Consider the following 21105-nt stretch of genomic DNA (forward strand, 5'->3'; position numbering starts at 1 on the left):
CGCCAGCGGCCATGCCGGTGACAGTTTAAGGCAACAGGAGAAGGCAGAAGGTATCCCCTAATTAAAGTTACACATGAACCGCTAAGCTGCTGGATTTCAGAGGATTTTCATAGAGGACGCAGGAAAGGATCGTCATGGCCTGGGGGTGGGGGTTTGGGTAAAGATGAGTCTAAGAATGCACTATGAAAAAAAATGTCATTCTTCACAGTATTTAAAGGAATATTCCAACTGTGCCTGGAAAAGGATGCCGCATTCGTCTTTGATTGTGGGATGAAATGCGTAGGCAGTGTCCGTACGAGATCCAGCAATGACTGCTTGCAGAATTACCTACTAAATGGACTTTTTTCAGCTAAGGACCGGAGCCTCAAGTGGTTTGCGTGCATTGTCATGCGATGCACGTCCATCAGCGTGCATTGTGTGTGCGCATGTGCGACTGTGTATATTCATGCGTGTCCTTGAGCGTGTATGTATGCGATATTTGCATGCATGTGCGAGTGTGCATTTTCATGCATGTCCTTGAGCAGAGATGCGCATGGGTACCTGATATGGTGAGCGTGATCTCCTGTGGGTTATTGGCCGAGGGGGCGGAGCCTGCAGCAGTAGAGGCCTGGGCCTGGGCCTGGGCCAGGGCCTGGCTGAGGCTGGAGTTGTTGATGGTCAGCGTGATCTCCTGACCGTTCCCGCCTGCCGTCACCAGCCCCGACGACGTCATCACGTGGGACAGGTCCTGAGAGCCTGGGGAAAGGTGACAAGCCTACTAGCACCAGAGCTCCCAAACTACCACCAGCTCTTCACCCTGAAGTGTCCACCCTGTGATTGTGAAACCTCACCGCTATAAAACGGGTAACATTTCATACCTTTGTCCAACAGCACCTACAGCCTACAATGACACATTTTGATGTCTTTACTTCTCGGATATATGCAAGGCCACCTAGCTCCCTAGCTATTCAATATTTAACAACCGCAAGCAAACAAGTTTATTTTTTCTGAAAGTCAAAAACCCATATTTTATCAAATATGACAGTGTAATCAATCTACTCCTGAACAGGGAAGAGGCAGGGTTGCTGGACGGCTCATCCTGTTAAGGCACTGTTCCAGTGAATGGCTGAGACCCACAGGCTGCTAATGAGTCTGGACTGCGCCAGTGCCGCCTGTGTTCCCCTGTCCTGCTCACATCTCTTTTATATACTGTGTATACATATATATATATATATATATATATATATTACATATTGTATTATTACATATGTATCTGACACCATCACACTTCATGTGCACTCTGCTGAATAAGGGCGGCAGTACGCGCATCACCGGGCATTCCGAAATTGTGAGGAAAAAAAGGGCAAAAAGCACAAAACCGGAAAAAAAATAAAATAAAGACACAGAAAGGAAAAGGTCTCACAGCGGTTTGAGAGTCCATGGAAGAAAGGTTAATACAACAGAAACGACAAAAGAAAAAAAAAACAACAAAAGAAAACAAAAGGGGACGAGGGCACTGTCGGGGGTCGAGACGCACCGCTGGCATCTCGCTCCGCCAGGCCCGCGATGCCCACGCTCGCCGAGGTGATGGAGGGCTGCAGGGAGAGGCTGCTCAGCGGGTGGATCACCACGTTGGCGGGCACGGCCGAGTCGCCCGCCATGAGGTGGGCGCCGGAGTGCTGGGAGAGGCCAGAGTCGCCCGCCAGCTGGTGAGAGAGCAGGCTGCCCTGCTGCAGAGTCTGCTGCAGGATACTGGGGTCGATCTGGAACAGGGAAATGGAGTTTCATATTTTACACATGGGGAATATGTGCATAATAATAACAACAACAATAATAATAATAATAAAAAATATTATTATTATTATTTAAAACAAAGCTGTTTACACAGGGCTAACAAAGCACCCTCCAAAATAATAGCTGTTAGCTGTGCTATCGGTACAGTGGATTGTTACACTGCTACTGGCCTGACAGTTAATTATCCCATTAATGTGGTCACTGTTCCTCTTATGAAACCTAACAAACGGACTCATCTTCTTAATTTAACAAGACGCTCTGGATAGGAGCATCTGCACTACAGAGGTAATGTACCAACAACCAACAGCTCTTTTTTTTCATTCGATCAGAAATTCACAGGCAGCGAAAACAAAAAAGCATGCATGGAGCTCAAAGGCAAATAACAATAATAAAATAGAAAGGAGGTGCAAAAACTGAACAATCACTCATACAGCACTCAAAAATAAATAAAAAACTAACCCAGAAATTGTATAATCACTGTGCTCAGTGTTTCTTTTGATCTTTTGAGCCCTTTCAAGGCAACTGTTATTTCGCTCAGAAAAATCAATGAACATCCAAAGAAATAGAAGAGAAAAATCACACCATATAATTTGTTTTTTTTAAATTTTATTTATTTATTTTTACCTATAATGCCCTGTACTGTATCTTTGTTCTTTTTCTGCATCTTATTTGTGAACACATTTTACCCAAACAACATTCAACCAAATTCTACCTGTCACTTTGAAAGACAATGCAGACAGTGTTTCCAACAGTGATTCTTTGGTGCTGCATCCCATTAGGAATCTGGAGCAATCAATGTTTTTCTTCAAATTTACAACATAAAGAAATTGAAGAATGAAGAAATGTATGCCAGAGCCTCCGACTGCTTAAGAACTGTGTGTGGGCTGTGTTTTACAGTTTGTGGAAAGTGTACTGTGTATCTTTCTGAACTTATAACATAAAGGCTATACAACCTACAGCACATTTCACATTTTTTGCTCTGAAGGAAACATTGACTGCCACCTTTTTGTATACCGGCTCCATCCAAAAAACATTTTCCCTTTTCATTCCAAGAAGTTTGAGGGACATTTCTAAACAATGAAAAGCTCTTAATAACATTTTTATCAACAGGAGCAGGGGGTGAAGGTGTGTAAGCGCACGGTTGAACCCGAATCGGCCGCTTGAATACCTGCAGCGTGATATTGTTGATGTTTGTGGTGTCGATGCCGGAGATTTGCACGTTGGGGCACACCAAGTTGGCGGAGGTGAGCTGCAGCTGAATGCCCTCTAAGGTGGCGAGTCCTTCGGGGAGGGAAACCGTCAGATCGCCCGCCGCTGGAGAACGAACAGACAAGCAGATGGATCGGGTTTACTCATGTGATGGGTAACAACTGGAGCTGTCATGAGCTGGCGACCGCAGTTCTGCCAGCCAATCAGAAACACTGCTGTGAAACACAACATCTGCTCTTCATTTAAGGCTCGCAACTGAGCGCAAGTGTTGCTTTTTTCCTCTCTGTACACAGAGTTCGGGGAGTTAAACAATCATTAAAATCAACCTTGGGCTAATTAAAATTCAGCCATATGCTTGTATTTACTGAAAACTCATACGAGTTTACTGGTGTAGTGAAATACACTAAAGACAGCTTGATTTCTTTTCATAAGCTTTTAAGTCATTATTTTTTACAATTTTGTTACATTTGGGCTTAAACGCCAAAAACTCAATCAGCAATTTCACTGAGTGACATCGTATTCCAATGCTGTGATACGTAGACGTGGACGTCAGTTGCACCAGATGCAACCCACGATGTCAGTCACTCAGTGAAAACTAGTTTTCATTGGCTAGAGCTGACTTCCGCCACCATATCTCTATGATAAAACTCGCCTTCATTCTGATAGCACCAAATAATTCCAGGAAGGTTTCCTTTGCTTTGACTGAGTTGCATATGCCCTTAAAGAGACTATCCATCTGACTGAAATGCACTCTTAAAGGTTAGAAGAAATGTCGACTGAATCCAGGCCTACGATTGGTTCAATGCAGTAACATCGCCTTACAGCGCCTAACCGCTCCGCCCACGTTTGGGTCAATGAAACTCTACTGCGCAATCACCCTTCTTTTCTCCCTCCTTCAAAGAAAGAACGAGAGCGAAAGAAAGAGTGGCTCCGGGAACTGAACACTCAGCTCCTCAACGTGAGTTCAGAATCAAGTCTGGCTTCTGATCGGTTTCATGGTTCAGCACACCTAACTTAAAAACAGCCATTTCTCCCTGACTTTTTGCTTTGGGGAGTCACGCAAGAAAAAGCATCATAAATTACTTTCGGATTTCTCATTCTGTGGTTCTGTATACTCCTTTGAGATTTGTTTATGACATTTGGGGTCTGTATGCTTTTCCCCCTGTAAGAATAATTTGAGTGAGGGTTTGACAGCAACATATTTAAATAATTCCACTTTCCAGTTCCAACTGAGAATTCCTGAAAGTCTAATATTCCACTATGTTACCACTATTACGCTATATCGAAGTCAGTAGAGTTTTATTTATAATCCTATGCATAAAATCAACCAGTTGTCCAATTTAATACATTTTTAAAGTACATATTTTCTGCAATGAATAATACATGTCAGAAATCATACACTGGCCACGAAGAAACTCTAGGGTTGTTTTTTTTTTTTTTTTGCTTGAATTTCAGTCCTCTATTTCAAGCCACGTGTCAAACAAAAGTCTCAGGCACAATGAAGAAGGACAGCGTGAGATAGTTTTTATTAGCTGTCGGGCTCCGAATTGGCCTTTAGTGTTTTAGACAGCACAGCACTTCAATTAAAATGTCCACCGTTCCTTGAGGTGGTGTGGGGAGGAGAACGTGGACAGATACACAAGAGATGCACATAAATAAATAAAGGGTAGCTGTGAATGTCACACATTTAAGTAAAGAAAACAGCACATTGCTCAAAAAGTTAAATTTAACCATCGTCACCAGCTGGTTTGCCATTTCTTATTACGTTTTGATGTCGATGTGCGAAAACCTGCTTGGGTCTCTCGGCACAGAACAAAATCTGTTACAAGTAAGCCTTTGGCATCAGGGAACATTTTTTTCAGGGTATCTCACTGACCAAAGTACATTTGCCATTTTTCCTTAGTTGTGGGTGACAGACCTCATAAAAAGCAAGGTAAAACACAAAACAAATCGCAACAAATGAATAAGGGGGATAAAAGTACAGCATCACGTTCACCATGGGCTTAGGGTCAAGTGTTGGCAAAAAAACAACAATCTGCACATCCTCCATCCCAGAAAGCTCGAAAGCCTCAGCAGTGTATTGCAGAGTCATTCTAAATATCACATCATCGAATGACAGGACGACGCCGATAAGTTTCCGCGGCGACATGACTCACAGGAGGCACTATTACAGAATATTTCCTTACAGAGATTGCAAGAAAGAAACAGCAGGATTAAGATAAAAAGGACTACATAAATAAACGTCTTGTCATTGTGAGCCTGCTTACGGAAGATAAGAGATGCAGGTGGAGCTTTATGCATCTTATCCCTGTGAAGGGAGCCTATGGTGAAAACCCTGATAGTAGCTACGGCTACGGGCTGCCAGTCCTGATCCCAGCGCGCAGTAAAGCCTCTATAGTCTAGAGTATATCAGCGAATTCATTTCCACTCCGCTGTCCGGATGATTTCGGCACACGTGTCAAGTGTCGGGGAATTAAGGTGGGAACAAGCCAAATTTAAGACATCTGGCGGAATTCAATCTCGAGTGGCGCGCGTCGTTTAGAAAAGGCCGAGCCTCGGGGGACGCGCGAGGCTTCGGCTGTTTGTAATAAAGACATGCTGCTGAGCTCATTATTGACGGCTTCCGAGGGGGAGCCCTCAATCCAGGGAGCATTTTCCATTTTAACAGACGGATTCCTGCTGCAAGTCACCGCACGGCCAATAGAAAGCCAACAGCAGGACTTAGTAAATTATATATTACTCTTACAGGAAAAAGGCTTCATGGTCATGCCAATGGTTATACAATGTATTGAGAAAAGCCCTGTTTAACTACTCATTAGGCCTTCTGGAGACACCCCACAGAGGAAAGGCAGGCAGGGTAAAAGGTTATATCGTGGCTTGCTGGATTCAAAATAATTTCAGCCTGTTTAAAATTCTGCCTCGGGGGAATAGAAAATATTTTTCTGAGACAGATTTATGGGACCCCGGCAGATGACACGGTGGGCTGCACATAATGAGCTGCAGGCGTCTGGTGAAAAAGAGGGCCCTGATCCAGAACTCATTTAGCGCCGCTAACAGCGGCGTCAGAACGCTGCAGCACGGCCCCTTCTCCCCAGTAAACAAACAAGCAATAAAGAGGCGGGATGAAACGTCCCCGCTGAAATCCACCGCGGCCGCCCCCGAGACGAAAACGCAAAAAAAGCAACCGCGCGGAGTGGGCGCCGCTGGCAGATGCTTCCACGTTTCTTCCCCGAAACATTTCTCAAAATCCACCCTCTTCGGCTGACTCCCATAAAAAAAAAAAAAAAACGTTCAGGACCCCTACTTCATGCTATGCTATAAAATACACTATTCATCTAAAACCTTCCCAAAGAATTTGAAAAAAAAATAAATCCCCGCCGTCGGGGGAAACATTATGATTCTGGCATCCCTCAGAACAAATGTCGCTGTACCTGCTTTGCTGAACTGACAGTACAGTCAACGCCCCAAAGCAAAGCCGCATCTGGATTACAGGTCTGCACATGCTATAGGCCAAAAAAGATAACTAAACTAATGCAACCAATTCATTTTTTAAATGAAAGTAATTCTCATAAATCTTCACTTAAAAGGAAATCTCTTAACATGGTTAAATAAAACACAAAAACATCAGAACTGATCTTAAATAAGGTTTCTTAAAAGAAAATTGCTTTTTGCAATTAAAATTTCCACAGTCAAACTTCCCCCAGAGAATATGCCCAGCATTAGCGGGATTGTTAATTTGTGAATTGTCCTTTTATCAGCGGAATACAATGTCATCCACTCTGTATGAGTCCTCTGGCTAGAACTTAATCAAAATACAACACAGGAAAAGGGGGAGGAGCAAATTCGATTAAACCAAAGGAATAAAAAAAAAAAAACATGACAAGGGCCTATTTGTCCTTCACAATTACCTCAAAATCAAATTACAATATTACATTGTTTGTCTTCACAAACACAGTTTGGAAAGTTTAGCAATAACCTAAATTTGATTACCTGTTTACGTTTCCATTTTTGGTTTTAAGTAAAAGTTAAGCAGGACTATCGATCGAGCACAAGCCCATGTCTTACCAGAAACTGAGGCGGGCAGAATGGCCTGTCCCACAAGGCCTTGCTGTAGGAGGTTCTGGTCAAACTGACCCGCGAGCACAGGGTTGCTGGAGATGTAGACGCCTGGGTCGTTGGGGCCTGTCTGGAGCAAGCTGACAGGGGGCAGGGCATCGGAGGGAGGGGGTTGGGCTGGGGGCGGGGCCTGCTGCCCCTGCTGCCTGTCGGATGCCCTCTTGGCCTTCTTGCTCTCGGAGGTGGGCTTATAGTGGCACTGGATGTGGGTCTTCCTGTGCCCGGACGTCCGGAAGCGGAGGTCGCAGAACGGGCACTTGAAGGGCTTGGAGCCCGTGTGCAGACGCATGTGCACTTTCAGGCTGCCCTTGGTTGAGAAGGCCGTGTTGCACATGTGACAGTTGAACAGCTTCTGGCCTGCAGATGTACATTAGACCATCAGACATCCGCTCTACACTATGAAATCCCAAATGAATACAGCAGAATTAATATTAAACAAGAGGCACCTGGCCAATGAGATGGCAGAGGTGTGTTACATTGTTTATTTCCTTAAAAATTGGTCTTAACCATAGATACTATTTTAGCATAACTAAAATGACATACATTGACCTGGTCACAAAGGTCATTTGTCTTTGACTTTTATTCACAGTTAAAGTCTTATTTAACACTGTTCAGAAAACCTGCAAACCTTATAAAGAAAACAGTGACACTTAAATAAATAAAAAACATTTCATTGAAACCGATAAATTGTTTTATATAATCTATTCATACAGAAAGATGTTTACTGATGTGCTACAAGGTAGACACTTGGTGATCATCCCTGACTAGAGTGGATTTAAATGAATGAATGGAACCTAAACTAAACACACTAAAAAGAAGAAATCAGGCACGTCAATGGTTGGAATCAACGAGGCCTCTCAGAACTACAAAGACCGTTGTAGGTTAGAACGGAAATATTGATAATAATCAGGCCACTAGATAGCTTCATTCGTTACATTGTAGCTCTTCTTATTTTAGCTATAAAATGTTATAGCTATCAGCCCTGCACAGTACGATACCTTATTCTGATGCATGATTGTAGGTTTATGAAAAATCGAATCTGTCATTAACATTTCAGTAGCATCACTTCCGTGTATTGCTGAAATCTTATTTGCCAATGTGACAAATCGCCTCATTGTACCTATCACACTGCAAGAGCAACAATGAAAACATCAAACATGTTTGAAATGATCGGCTGGTCCCAGAGTGAATCAGGAGAACGAGACAGCGATTAACGGGAGTGCGCTTACCCTCCCACACTATCCCACTAACGACGACCGTTTTCGGTCCGATCTTGAAACTCTTTCTGGGACACCCAAATTGGCTGTGACCTTCCCAACATTAGTGTCACCATGGGGCTTGAACCCAGAACCTTTTGCCTATGAGTGCAGTTCCCGAACCGCTGTAGTGCACTGTACTTCGCTCAAGCTCAGGGCACAGACCCAATGCTCCCATCACCGCACAGCTAATGATGGTGTAAGGCCAAACTGTAGGATACCTTCAGTTGCTTATTAGGAAACCTCTGACAGGGTCATGCACTCTTACTCATAACAACCAGGCAGACAAGTAATGAAATCGGCAAAAAGAAATGGAATCCACCTAAAACACGTCCACGTGTAACATTTAATGACTCCAACTCTACACAGGTCAAAAGGGGCGACTTCGCAAACTCCCTGGCAAGTGCACAGTGTACTAAACTCAACTTACCGTTAACTACTAAAGCTTATAAACAGCATAGATTATTTTCAACGTCAACCCTGTCACATTTTCCTGCATAATTTAAAGTTCTCAAATCACCAACACATGTAATTGTGTCATTTGCATAACCAGACTGAACTGCACTTGATGGAAACGGACACCAACAAGATTAGCAATTTATGCCTGAGAGAACGAGCTTGAACTAAAATTTGGCCTCATGACTTAAACTGTTGAAATATTTAAGCGTTTCACTCTAACACTTGAATAATAACAGACCCCGTGTTACATATACAACCTTTGGAGCAGTGCATGAGCTAGCTCATACATGAGTAATCGTGGCAACCCTGACCTTATCTTTAAAAATACGTTTACTTATAAATATTTATTATCGAGCGATCATTGACATATTTTCTGATCCGTTTATTATTTTGTATATTATTATATTATTTATTACTACACCATACTGACCATAGGACCATAACGTGTACTTATAAAACAAAACTGTTAACGGTTAAACGTTAATACAATAAAAACAAACAATAGTAATAATACTTATCGTCATCATCATCATCTTCATAATGGTTGTGATAATGAGTGGAGATGTAGAACATACTGAGAAGGCGCTTGACGGTGATGCTGACGCTGATGATCATTCCTTACCTGTGTGTGTCTTCACGTGGCAGTCCAGAGTGGATTTGACAGTGAAGCTCTTCCCGCACTCGTCACACTTGTAGGGCTTCTCTCCCGTGTGGATCCGGATGTGCCTGCCAGGGACGGACAGAAAACACAACATCCTGAATACAAAGCATATTCTTAACGTAAAAAACAACTTGCGATCTCACTGCTGTGCAGTGTAATAATCTTTATTTCAACCAGCGGAAGTTCAGGCAGAGCAGTTTTTGAACTCAAGTAAACCAGAGTGACTATGACCCACCGCCCCCCTGGTCAGTTGTGTCCTTTCGTCGTGGACTCCTGGTGATGGATGGCTAATGATATCTCCCAGGGTCAGACCTGCAGTGTCTGAACTACAGAGCCCAGCCTTCCCTGAGGATTTATCCCAGGGGCACTTGAAGACTTCAATCCCAGAAAGTTTTCATTACAACAAAATAGACAACAGAGCTGCTCTGAGGAGCAGTCTGACAGTTTGGTGTCGCATCTCCCTTCACATATTTAAATGGCCGATATCAGTTGTCCAGTAGATTTTCAAGGTGGCAACATTTGGCTAGTGTGGTAAATCTAAACAGCATCTTCAGCTGACGATCACAGCTCAGTTACAGCAAGGGGAGCAATTTAAAGTGACAGCCTTTCAGCATCGCAGTGTTGTTTTGGTTTCGTTCACTTTTTCTTTTGCTCATTAAGCCGCCCGTGAAATGAAATGATTGACAGCCGGTGTCACGCCGGGGCTTACAGTCAGATGGAACCCGTATCTGTTTGAGGCTCACAGATGGTCAAAATCAATCTTCTCCAGCCCTTTTTCCCCCCTCATCGGCGTTTCTGTCCCTCAGTGACCTTTCACGGGAGAGGACGAAGAAACAAGGACAAACTCTGAATCCCCTCTGCCGCCCGTTTTGTGCTGCTCAGGGATTGGCTAGTTGCGCCCTTCCCATCAGCCCTTCTGTTTCAGGCAGCTGAAGAGAGGCCCTGTGTGCCGTACTGGCAGATGCCTCTCCATCCTGGGTCCGCCATCTCAATTTGCGGCTTCGCACCTTTCCTGACAGAGCATTCTTCTTAATTACCATTGTTCTAGAAACCCAGGTAACAGCCTCCCCCGCACCAATTACGCCAAAACATGTGCTCGTTTATATAAACTTTAAATGCTTAAGCTTCAGCCTCCTTTATAATGTCACAAGCCATTGTCTGCAGTGAAAGCTCAGACAAAGTCATTTTCAAATTGTGCTTTTTATGGTATTCTCATTTTTTGAATGTGCCCTGGGGAAAAGGGCTCCTCCTGGCTTCCGCTGTAATTTATACATGCGTGTGCCAGACAGGGATTACGGTGACATGGGGGAAAAAAAAAGATGAGACTGACGAAGCACAAGCCTTGAAACATACGGTTGTGTAATGCGGAATAATGTGTGAAGCCTGCCAGGCGTTTGCCGATTTCATGCTTGTTTCTCCTATTATAGCAGATCCTGTTTTGCCAGTTTCTGACCCATAATGAAATTCAGTGATCTGGCTGAATGGCGGCTTTTAGATGCACTGCACACAATTACGCCTCTCAGTCCTTGACATTTTCAGTAGAAAAGGAGATGTATTTTGATCAAAGCAATGATTTAATATTTTCCCAGCATGCTATTTAAAGACAGCTGGTATATTGTCATCTGGGCACAGAAATGAATGACAAGAATATCCGCAGGTGGACAATATCCAACAGCTTCATGTCTGTACTGATTAAAAACCTCTGCGGACAGTCAACCTTATCTTAATATACATTTTGTTCTCTCGTGAATGGATGATAAACAACTTCTGACAAGCGTGACTAACAGGAGGATCCATGCCTTGACCTGTTGCCTGTGGCTCTGAAATTAAATAAGTTTACACTCAAGTGTTTAATGCAGCCCTGAGGTGCTCCATTTGCACTGTAAGGACATGAGGAGCTCAGGCATTTGAACAAGGAGGGAAAACGGCGAACAGTTTTACCTTTATCTGACAGAATGAGTGCCCTGCACATTCAGATGAATTTCCACCTGCAGTTTCGTCCCCCGAGGGGAGTTTAGAGCCTTTAATTGAAATGACCCAGCAGGGAACCCAGCGATATGTCAGACTGGGCCCAAAGCGACAGTTTGCCTTGTTGGAGGGAAGCAGCTGTTAGTGTGGCCAGGTTTCACCGCCCCTAGATTCTCCCAAAAGCCGGGGTCCCGTTACTGAGGCCTTTTGGTTTAGGCCTAGTTGAACGCAGTAGATTACTCACCAGACCTGGATCAAAATACGTATTTGTTTTGGATTCAAATACATTTCTACGCTTTACTGATCTTCTCTGGTGTACTGTAACCAATGAAATACTCACAAAAAGTGCAGACCCCACCTTCTGGTCATATTGGCAGGCTCAGTTACACCAGGCAAAATCAACAGAGCACAGAAAAGTATTTGAATCCAAAACAAATACGTATTTGACCCAGGTCTGCTACTCACTCGACCAACTAGCAGCGCAGCCGTACGTTAGTAAGTCCTTTCCTGAAGAGGCCGCTCACCACGTTGCCGGCAGTGAAGCGGTTCTGGGCGCGAGCGCTCACCTGGCCAGGTCGCTGGGCTTCTTGAAGCTCTTGGGGCAGTAGTTGCAGCGGTTGGCGAACTTCGGCTCGGTCTGCAGCTCGACGGCCTTGTCCTTGATCTCGCTGATGCGGTCGCGCTCGGCGGCCGACTGGGCCAGGACCTTCTCGGACACGGAGGCGCCGTCGCGGGGCTCGCGCTTGGCCAGCTCGGCCGTCTGCTCCTCCGTGAAGGTGATGATCCCGGTGCGATTCCGCTTCGCCGCCATCCGGTCCGAGCCCTCATCCTCCTCCGCATCGTCCTCGTCCAGAACTGCCAGTCAAACACGCGCGATTAATCGTAAAAGTACACTCATAAGAAAACGTGCAACTGAAACACACACACAGACACAGAAACACACACAAATGCACCCACACACACACACACAGACAGAGACACAGATGCAGACATAAGCACACCCACCCACACACACATAGACAAAAAAGCACACACACACACACAAAAATGCACACACACACACACACACACACACACACACAAATGAAGCCACCCCCCCACACACACACACAAACGAACACACACACATGCGCACGCACACACACACACACACACACACACACACACATACACGCGCGCGCACACACACAAAAACAAACGAACAACAAAGAAACACACTCAGGCTCATAACAGACATGCTGTGTGTACGGGTGGCTGGAACAGCAGAATTCAGATGGCTACAGATGAGACTCTGACACTGCCAGATATTAATGCACAGGCTAATCTGAAACCATCCATCCAATTCAGATCCATAACACACAGATATCAACATAAACCATCAACATTAAACAGCTTAAATAGCTCAATAAGCAAAATGTCACCACTTCATCACTGCCTTGCAATCTGTGAGCTGTTACAGGGCGAAAGAACATTTCCAACAGTGATATTAATCATAAATACACAAACCCCCACACTCCACTGCAGAAGAAAAAAAGGAAAATGGGTAGATTCAGCCTGTCAGTCATAAACATTGCAGTGAAAATGAGATTCAGTATAACACTTTCTTACAACGTGTAATAAAGAATTCATTTTACTTGTTCTGCTATGAAGCATCAGCGTCCATGCCTTCATGATTTTAACTTCTCAGAGGCCTAATCAGCTTTTCATTACACTTCGAGCACAAAATGTTTCTGCACATCTAAACAGTTATATTAGATAATGCTTACTCAATGAGAAAAAAGGGGCCATGCCAAATGCCAGCTCACAGTGCGGACTTAGAAAAACACAGGCAATATAACATCACTTCTTTTCCCTGTATTTCACGAAACAAATCCTCAAAGAATCATTATTAACTGGCCAAATATGTTTTATCACATTTTTTTTGGTTATTTCTTTAGCAGCCGGGATTGCAACGAAAAGCTATTATTTCAATCACGAATGACATGATGGTGATTGTGACATTCACTCGGTCAGTATGCTAAAAAAAAGGTCTGTTAATCTAGAAGCCGCTCAGCAGGATAAAGACAAGGCCCGGCAGATGATTTCATCATGACTTTTGTTCCTCTAAAAGGTCAATGGGTGTTAATTTGACCTCTTCATCAAACGGCTGGCTCCTCACGGCGAGGCTCTTTCACTGCATTGTTAACCTGCACATCTCCCTGGACATTTCATCTCCTCATGCGAACAGTTGACTTTCTAACGGCCTGTCTATCACGCTCAGTTCGGTTGAATTTTCAACAGTCCGGGGCCTCAATTCAATCAGGATTTTTTAATTTTTTTATTTGACAAATATATGGAAGTTAAGGACAAATAATTAACAAAAAAGTTAGTTATTTAATTGCTAGTCAAAGTCAGAAAGTGTTTGACTGAATCCAGACCTGTGTCAGTTTGGCTGAGTTCTCAACAGCGTGTCCTTGCTACCAATTTAAAAACAGCCGGCTCAGGCAAATGAAGCATGTAACCTCCTCCAAAAGCATGTGCTGCTAATTTCCACTGATCATCAAGCTGCAGTTTGCAAGGCTTGACTCAGAGGGAGATGCTTCATCTGCACAGGTGGACATACAGGCACCCAATCGACTGGCTGGACACTAATGAAGGATAAGACTCATCCTAGCTGACTGACCATTCCAATTCCTGAGCAGCATTAATCGTGCACAATCCAGATTCCATACCGGACTGTGGAGCCCATCCAAGCACTAGAGCAGTGCCTTACAGGAATTAACTACCCAGCAGTCCCATGATCAATTCTGCAATGGTGACTACTTTACAGTCAGATTGTACTTAGCATATTGGAAGAATTCTGAATGCGTGCATGTGCTGTCACTGTGAATATGCTGTCAACAAGTACACAAAATGAATTATTCCGTATATAAACATATATTCTGAAAGCAAAAGTTTGGAAATGCAAATCGTCGCAGATACTTTTCTACACCACCCAGAGGGAGATATGAGTGTGTTTATTTACCTTATGCAATGTTTTGTCAAGTCTTTAAAAATGAGACGACTGAAAAATAAACTCAATCTACAGTTCTTTTTTTCAGGAGATTGAAAAAAGAACTGGAATATTGACTCACTTGAACAAAATAAAATTGCCTCACTAAAGCCCAGCAGTCTCTGCTCAGTTGGCCAACATTCACTGACTTTTCAAAAACAGTGGGACATAGTTCACTTTTCATTACTTTACCTTGACTTCCCAAAACTCATATATTTTCTGAGATGTTTAAGGAACTGATAGGAATTGGGAAGCTGGTATTATGTGGTCAGTACCTCTGGATCCCACGATGTGGTCCTTCTTCATATGCTTCCTGCACAGCAGGCTGGTTCTGAAAGTCTCCTCGCACATGGAGCACTTGTAGGGCTTCATGTTCATGTGGATGATCATGTGGCGGTTCAGGCTGCCATTGGTGGTGAAGGAGGCATCGCACACGTTGCACTTGAAGGCCTTCACACCTTGGAGAGAAAGAGAGCAAGAAAGAGAGGGAGTAGAAAAGACAGAGTGAGGGATAATTGGAAATAGGGGTTGTGTGTAATTAGATGCTGCAGTCCTGGCCAACAGAAGCCAAGCTAGTTCTGGGTGATGCTAGGCCCAATAGCGCATCAGCCGACCACCGCTGGCAATGGCAAGGCTCAAATTAGAAACCAGACCGTGGGGCCCATCCATGCACTAGAACAGTGTTTATTGAATAGGCCATCCCGCAGCCCTGCTTGCTAACTATTCTACAGCAGAACACCAGTTACAGGTACAGTGATTCATATGGAGTACACAAGAAAACGAATGCCCACCCTAATGGTCATTTTTAGGGTCAGTCAATTTAAAGGGTGATATTTCTGTAGAAGGTGTAATAAGGACATCATGTACGACAGTTAACCCCTGTATAGACGACGTCGATGCCGTTACCGGTATGCGTGTTCAGATGGGATTTGAGCACGCCAGCGGACACGAAGCTGCGGCCGCACAGGTTGCACCTGTAAGGCTTCTCTCCGGTGTGCGAGCGCACGTGCTGCTTCAGGTGGCTGGACTTCTTGAAGCCTTTGTTACAGATGGAGCACCTGAGAGAGACCAATCACAACGCAGCAGATTGACAACCTTTAAAATAGAGCTCAGACCGTCAACTGACAGCGTTGCAAACTGGCACATACACAAACTGAACACAAACCACGTGACTCATAAAGCGTGTCTGCAACATTTTAGGAAGTTTGGGTGATTCAAAAAATTACATCAGGTTAAATTATTAAATTATATCAGGTAATATAAGACATAGAAACTATTAAATGCAAAGACGCAAAAACAAGCACAAATAAAATTATTTTAAAATGTCCCAAAATGGAACTAGCGCACTGTCATATTCTTTCATGTCAGAAGAATGGCTCGGTGGCGCCTCATTTACATGCAATCAGAGGGCCTCCAGAGAAATTAAAACATTGAGGGAATCATCTCATTGTCTCTGGATGTACCAACAGCTTTTACTGTAACAAAGACCTCAATTTTCATTAAAGTTTTTTTTTTTTTATGTATCTATTTTAGGATTATAATTGCAGGCTTTATGGTTTCATAGATGGATGTTAGCTATATGAATATGATTTGTATTATGGTTCTAAGGTGGCATTACATGGTGTTCCAGAAACTTTTACTTGAAAGTTAGCTGCTGGGTAGCATCACTGATAAAACTTCAGTATGCTTGGCACATACTGAACATGGAAAGGCAAATAAATAAATTAAATGGGTTTCTGGTTTCAAAAATTGCACTTCTTGGAAGAGATAAAATCTGTCTTGTCAGATCATAACCTAGTTCAGGTTAAAAAAAAAAAAAAACAGTACGCTTTGTTTTTCATTTTGAGGGACAGAGTAACAGTATTTGTGTGTGACTGAAATTAACAAAACCAAGTGGGAATGTAAAAGAATAACATATTTAAGACTTAAGCTTGCTAAATTTTTTTTCGGACAGTTAAGGAAAAAGCCTACTGCGGTGGCATTGAATGTGGTCCAGGACCAATTAACATTTAGACTCATGATTAAATCGAAGTGTGTTTTTTTTCCTCACAAACGTCCTGGTCAAAACTGTTCTCCTGAGAAAAAAAACCCATTGTAAGGCAAAGTTAAGAACAAGAGAATTAATTCTCACAACTGATGCAGCAGTCTTCATACTCCCTGTCAAGGCCTCTAGAGTGGTGGTCTCCAACCCTGGTCCTAGAGAGCTACAGGGTCTGCTGGTTTTCATAGTGAATCTGCACTTCATGAATCAATTAGAGCAGTTGATTACACAGTTAACTCAACTCACCCGGTGTCTTGGGTCTCAATTGGGTGCTGATTTTAAGGTGAACAACAAAAACCAGCAGACCCTGTAGCTCTCCAGGACCAGGGTTGGAGACCACTGCTCTAGAGAGACATCTGTGCTTTTTATAGACAATAATGACTAATAAGAAACTGTGAGCCTAGTGATGCCAGTTCCTGGAATGGCAACATTATGATATGGCAACAAAAAAAAGTAACTAATGCTAAATTTACAACTCCTCTCCCTGACAAGGCCTTTGCCTCAACAGTCATGACTTCCCTGCTGGGGGCTAAAATTGTTCTGCTATTAATATTCCCTTTGCCTCCTCAAAGATAAGCTTCACTTTGTTCTAATAAAACGTACCTTTTAAAGGAATTAGAGTGCCACACACAATTACTCACAATGACCCTTGACAAAAATGAACAAGAAGCTATATTTGATCTAAAAATGTTCAATGTTCAATCAAAACAAGACTTCTCCAGAATTCTAAACTTATTTCCCCATATAAACAGGGTCACAAATTTTCACATCTGTTTTCAGTGCTTTCAGCACCCTCTCTTTCTATCGAGTTGTCTTCAACAGCCTTTTATTAACTTGTAAAACATATTCAGGAGGATTTTTGACTATTCCTGCATACAGAATCTTTTAAGACAATTCAAATAGTTTGGTCTGTGCTTGTTGAGTACCTTCTTCAGTTCAAATCAAGAGCTCCTAATTGGGTTCAAGTCTGCCAACTGAGGGGGCCATTGTAAGACAACCCTTTTATAGTTAGTACCGTTCCTTGTTTGGTTTTGAGGTATGCTTGGGATCACAGATATTCTGTGGCCCATGGGGGTCTGTATAAAATTTCTATCTTGAGGTTCTTTCCTCTCTTTTCGCTGCTCTCCCACCAGCCACTCGCCTACATGAGCCTAACACTGGAATTTCAACATCACCAAAAGCTTAAAGTAAAATTTAAGAAGTAAAATACATTTTAAAAAACGGAAAGCTTTGCATTTGTTCTTTAAAGCATTCACAGCTGGATAGGTGCAAAATGAGTTCCTGATTACAATGACCTTAACAATAAAAAAGTCCCAGGACCAGCCGATGTAAAGCAACGCCATAACATCAATTATCCACCACCATATCTGGCCATAGGTATGATTTCCTATTCAGCATAAGCTTCCTTCTTCTGATGAAAAATCCAGTACTTATGCACGTGGCCAAAGCCTACACTTTTAGCATTTTCCCTTCCTCATTTTGGGTCCGCCTTGCTCAGAACAAACACCTATTGTACTTCCAGGGAAGTGAAAGAAACTTTTGAACAGCTGTCACAATGATCTGCATTCAATCAAAACTCGCCCTTAACTGTGAATGTCAATTAAATGCAAGTGTTCTTTTTTCTCATAAAAGAAGTTCTGGCACATTCAGATGTGAAAAAATGAAGTCCCCAAACTGTGCTTGTGAAGGAAGAACAAATATTTTAATTTATTTGTAAATCAAAGGCCAAACTGCCGACTGAATCGAGGACAGGGACCCATAAATGAAATTAAAAAGCGATGTCGAGTCGAGCAGAAGCTATTGGCGCTAATGTCCCCTCATAGTTTATCTGGCATACGCAGACGTAAGATCAATAAGGGCTCTGTTCCGCAGCACGGTGGAGCAGATTTCAGACCACCGCCATCCGCGCGCATCTATCAGAGGGATTTTATCTCCACCTGCATTATTCTACGAAAAGGAAAATAATTCATCTGGGCCGCAGCAAAGTTAAAACCACACAGCTTTGTTGAGACGCATAAAGGGTTTCCTGAAATAACTCGGTACTCAGCTGTGAAATAGAGAAGATTAAAGGACACCTCAAAGAAACCAAAAATGCAACAACTGAAATAGATGCGAAAACATACTTTCATGCATTGTTCAACTGGCAGCAGGGAAGAAAGATTCAATTTACACTGAATATTTTCTATTTTTTGCCTTTTCTATATAAACATGCCCTTGTACACGCACATTTTTATATGTTGCACTATACATGGGGTGAAAATGAACACATTTAGAAAATACATCAAAAGATGTATCATGCGTTAGAAAAAATTATTGTTGTGTATTCTTTAAAAAAGCACAACAGTGTATTGTTTGCATTCACAAGAAATGTCCTTTCACAATACTGTCACACAGGCAGGGAGATGCGGCAGTTCTCACATAGTATTCACATAGAGAGAGCGCGTTCCACACCCACACAGACATGAAAACAAATAAACAAAAACCTTCACCCTTCCGCCTCGCAAGCTCTGTGCAAAAATAATAAACTGGAATAACAAAGTCAAAAGAGAGCAAAATGCAGTAAAAGCTTTTCAGCTTCTGCTCTTCCCAACTGGCCAACTATTCAGCTCCTTAGTTTTTCAGCTATGCTACTTTCACTCAGTTTCTCACGAATAGACTTGCTCTCTCTCAGCATGCGTGGTCCCGGCCTCAGCCCCGCACTGTGGAGAGGAGCACACCGTGAAGCACTTGGGCCGATTCGTAAAGACAGCCATGGTGAGTGCGCTCACCCCACCAGCATGTGCCGCAGACAGTACTCAAACTCTCTGTCGAATAGTGGAATGTGTGTGCTTGGTGGGAGATTCTGAAATCTAGTCACTGCAGTACATTAGGCAGCAGGGGCAGAAGCTAGAAGCTACACCTAAAAGTCACGGGTTTGAATCCCATTAGATATGATAAACAAGAAAGCTTGACCAAGGCCATCACATCCCTCCAATAAAATCCAGATTTTATTGCTATATGTATTATATTGTGATAGAAGAACCCAAAACAGGTGCAAACAAACCAATAAAGTTATTAAGCTTCAATATAGAAAGGATCTGAGAGCACTCCACGTGGACTAGTGCAGTGAGCAGAGACAGGGATTAAGGGACTGTCTCTGTCACTCTGGCAGTATATAATAAAACACTGATACGAACACTCAATATTATTATCATGAAACAAACTGTACCCACCGGCTCAAATCTACAGTATTACACAAGTACTTCATTTGAAAGTGCACACTGGTGGGGAGCAACTTGAACGCGAGTTTTGAATTCGTTTATTTATTCCATAATGGTAAGTTATGAAAGGCTACATGTTGCGTACAATTTGTCAAAAAACAAGCTGTCCTCACTGCAAGCCGAGATTAACAGGAACACTGAGAAATGCAGCACTGCTGATCCAGCCAATCATCATAGAGGAATGTAACAAACAACAGAACCCTGCGTAAGTGCCCAGGTTTTGTTTCATGTTCTATCCATGCAAAACATACAGAGAGCTATTTGTGGCCAGAGGCCAAGAATGCACTTCAAATAAAAAATGGTTTCTGATAAGTACATCAGGTTTCCATAACAAAAAAGACTATTTCGTGCAGAATTGTCTTGAAAGTACCACTCCGGATGAAGGACAAATAATTAGCATGTCTTTTTTGAGCATATTACATTAAAAAGTAGCATGCTGTTATGCTTTTAAGGACCTTAAATATCAAAACTCAGAGAACAGGACACTGGAGAGGAGCCAAGCTGACCCATTGCCACATTGTAGCTCAGTACTCACAACTCGTTCATTTACATGAAGGACAAAGGATTCATGAAAGCAGTTAAAATTGGGGGGGGGGGGGGGCAGGGGGGGAGAGAGCCACCAGGGAACACCACTGCTCTCTGCACCACCCATGAATCCATGAATTTGGTTTAACCTCAGATCACAGAAAAAGCACAGCTTCCAGATCAGTGCCTCAGGGCTTTGGCCCTCCCACAGCTCCCTGTCCAGGCTCCTCATTGGTGCACTGACCTGTATGTCCTCCTGCTGTTGTCCTCGCTGTCCTCCTGGAAGTCCTGCCGCTGGCCCGGAAGCTGGAGGTCACCCTGGGACGTTTCCTGGAGCAGGCCGCTCGCCTGACCAAGAACACAGTGTCATGGCAACGGCACGATAACTCTAGATAACTCTACAACCCAACTTGCAGTTTCCATCACATCCCCTAAAACATTTCACGTATATTCATGTCATTAGATTATTAAAAATGCAATCAGGGTTCCAGAATTTGCCTATGCCACAATTTTAAGGACGATTCAAGTCCTTCAAGCTCCCATTCTACCAAAATCACAGACCCATAAAAAAGACTCACATGTTGCACACAAGCAACAAATAATCAATAAAAATGACACACAGCACTGTTTCCTAGGTATGCATAACCTTGTCTAGGCAACTCATCTCTAACTTTCCACAATAATAATAATTTGTATTGCTAAATACACACGCATCAGGGTTTTATGCAACCATAACAGGCAGCTCACCAAGATCGAAAAAGGCTTCCGAGATACGCTATTTAATCTGTCAAAATTATGGCTAAACC

At 43.1% G+C, this 21105-nt stretch overlaps 1 protein-coding gene across 1 annotated transcript in view; it reads right to left on the reverse strand.

The window, feature by feature from the left end:
• The window catches only part of LOC135258207 (zinc finger protein 236-like), a 69083-nt gene that overhangs the window by 19282 nt on the left and 28696 nt on the right, over positions 1-21105 (reverse strand). Inside the window, exons 17-25 of the mRNA XM_064341514.1 lie at positions 20544-20647; positions 15380-15531; positions 14749-14931; positions 12009-12297; positions 9436-9539; positions 7048-7455; positions 2942-3087; positions 1517-1742; positions 541-735 (exon numbers count right to left, since the gene is read on the reverse strand). Coding sequence (XP_064197584.1) covers positions 541-735; positions 1517-1742; positions 2942-3087; positions 7048-7455; positions 9436-9539; positions 12009-12297; positions 14749-14931; positions 15380-15531; positions 20544-20647 — 1807 coding nt within the window. The remainder of the gene's footprint in view (positions 1-540; positions 736-1516; positions 1743-2941; positions 3088-7047; positions 7456-9435; positions 9540-12008; positions 12298-14748; positions 14932-15379; positions 15532-20543; positions 20648-21105) is intronic.

This window comes from Anguilla rostrata, chromosome 1 (genome assembly GCF_018555375.3).
Source record: "Anguilla rostrata isolate EN2019 chromosome 1, ASM1855537v3, whole genome shotgun sequence".
Classification (NCBI taxonomy): domain Eukaryota; kingdom Metazoa; phylum Chordata; class Actinopteri; order Anguilliformes; family Anguillidae; genus Anguilla; species Anguilla rostrata.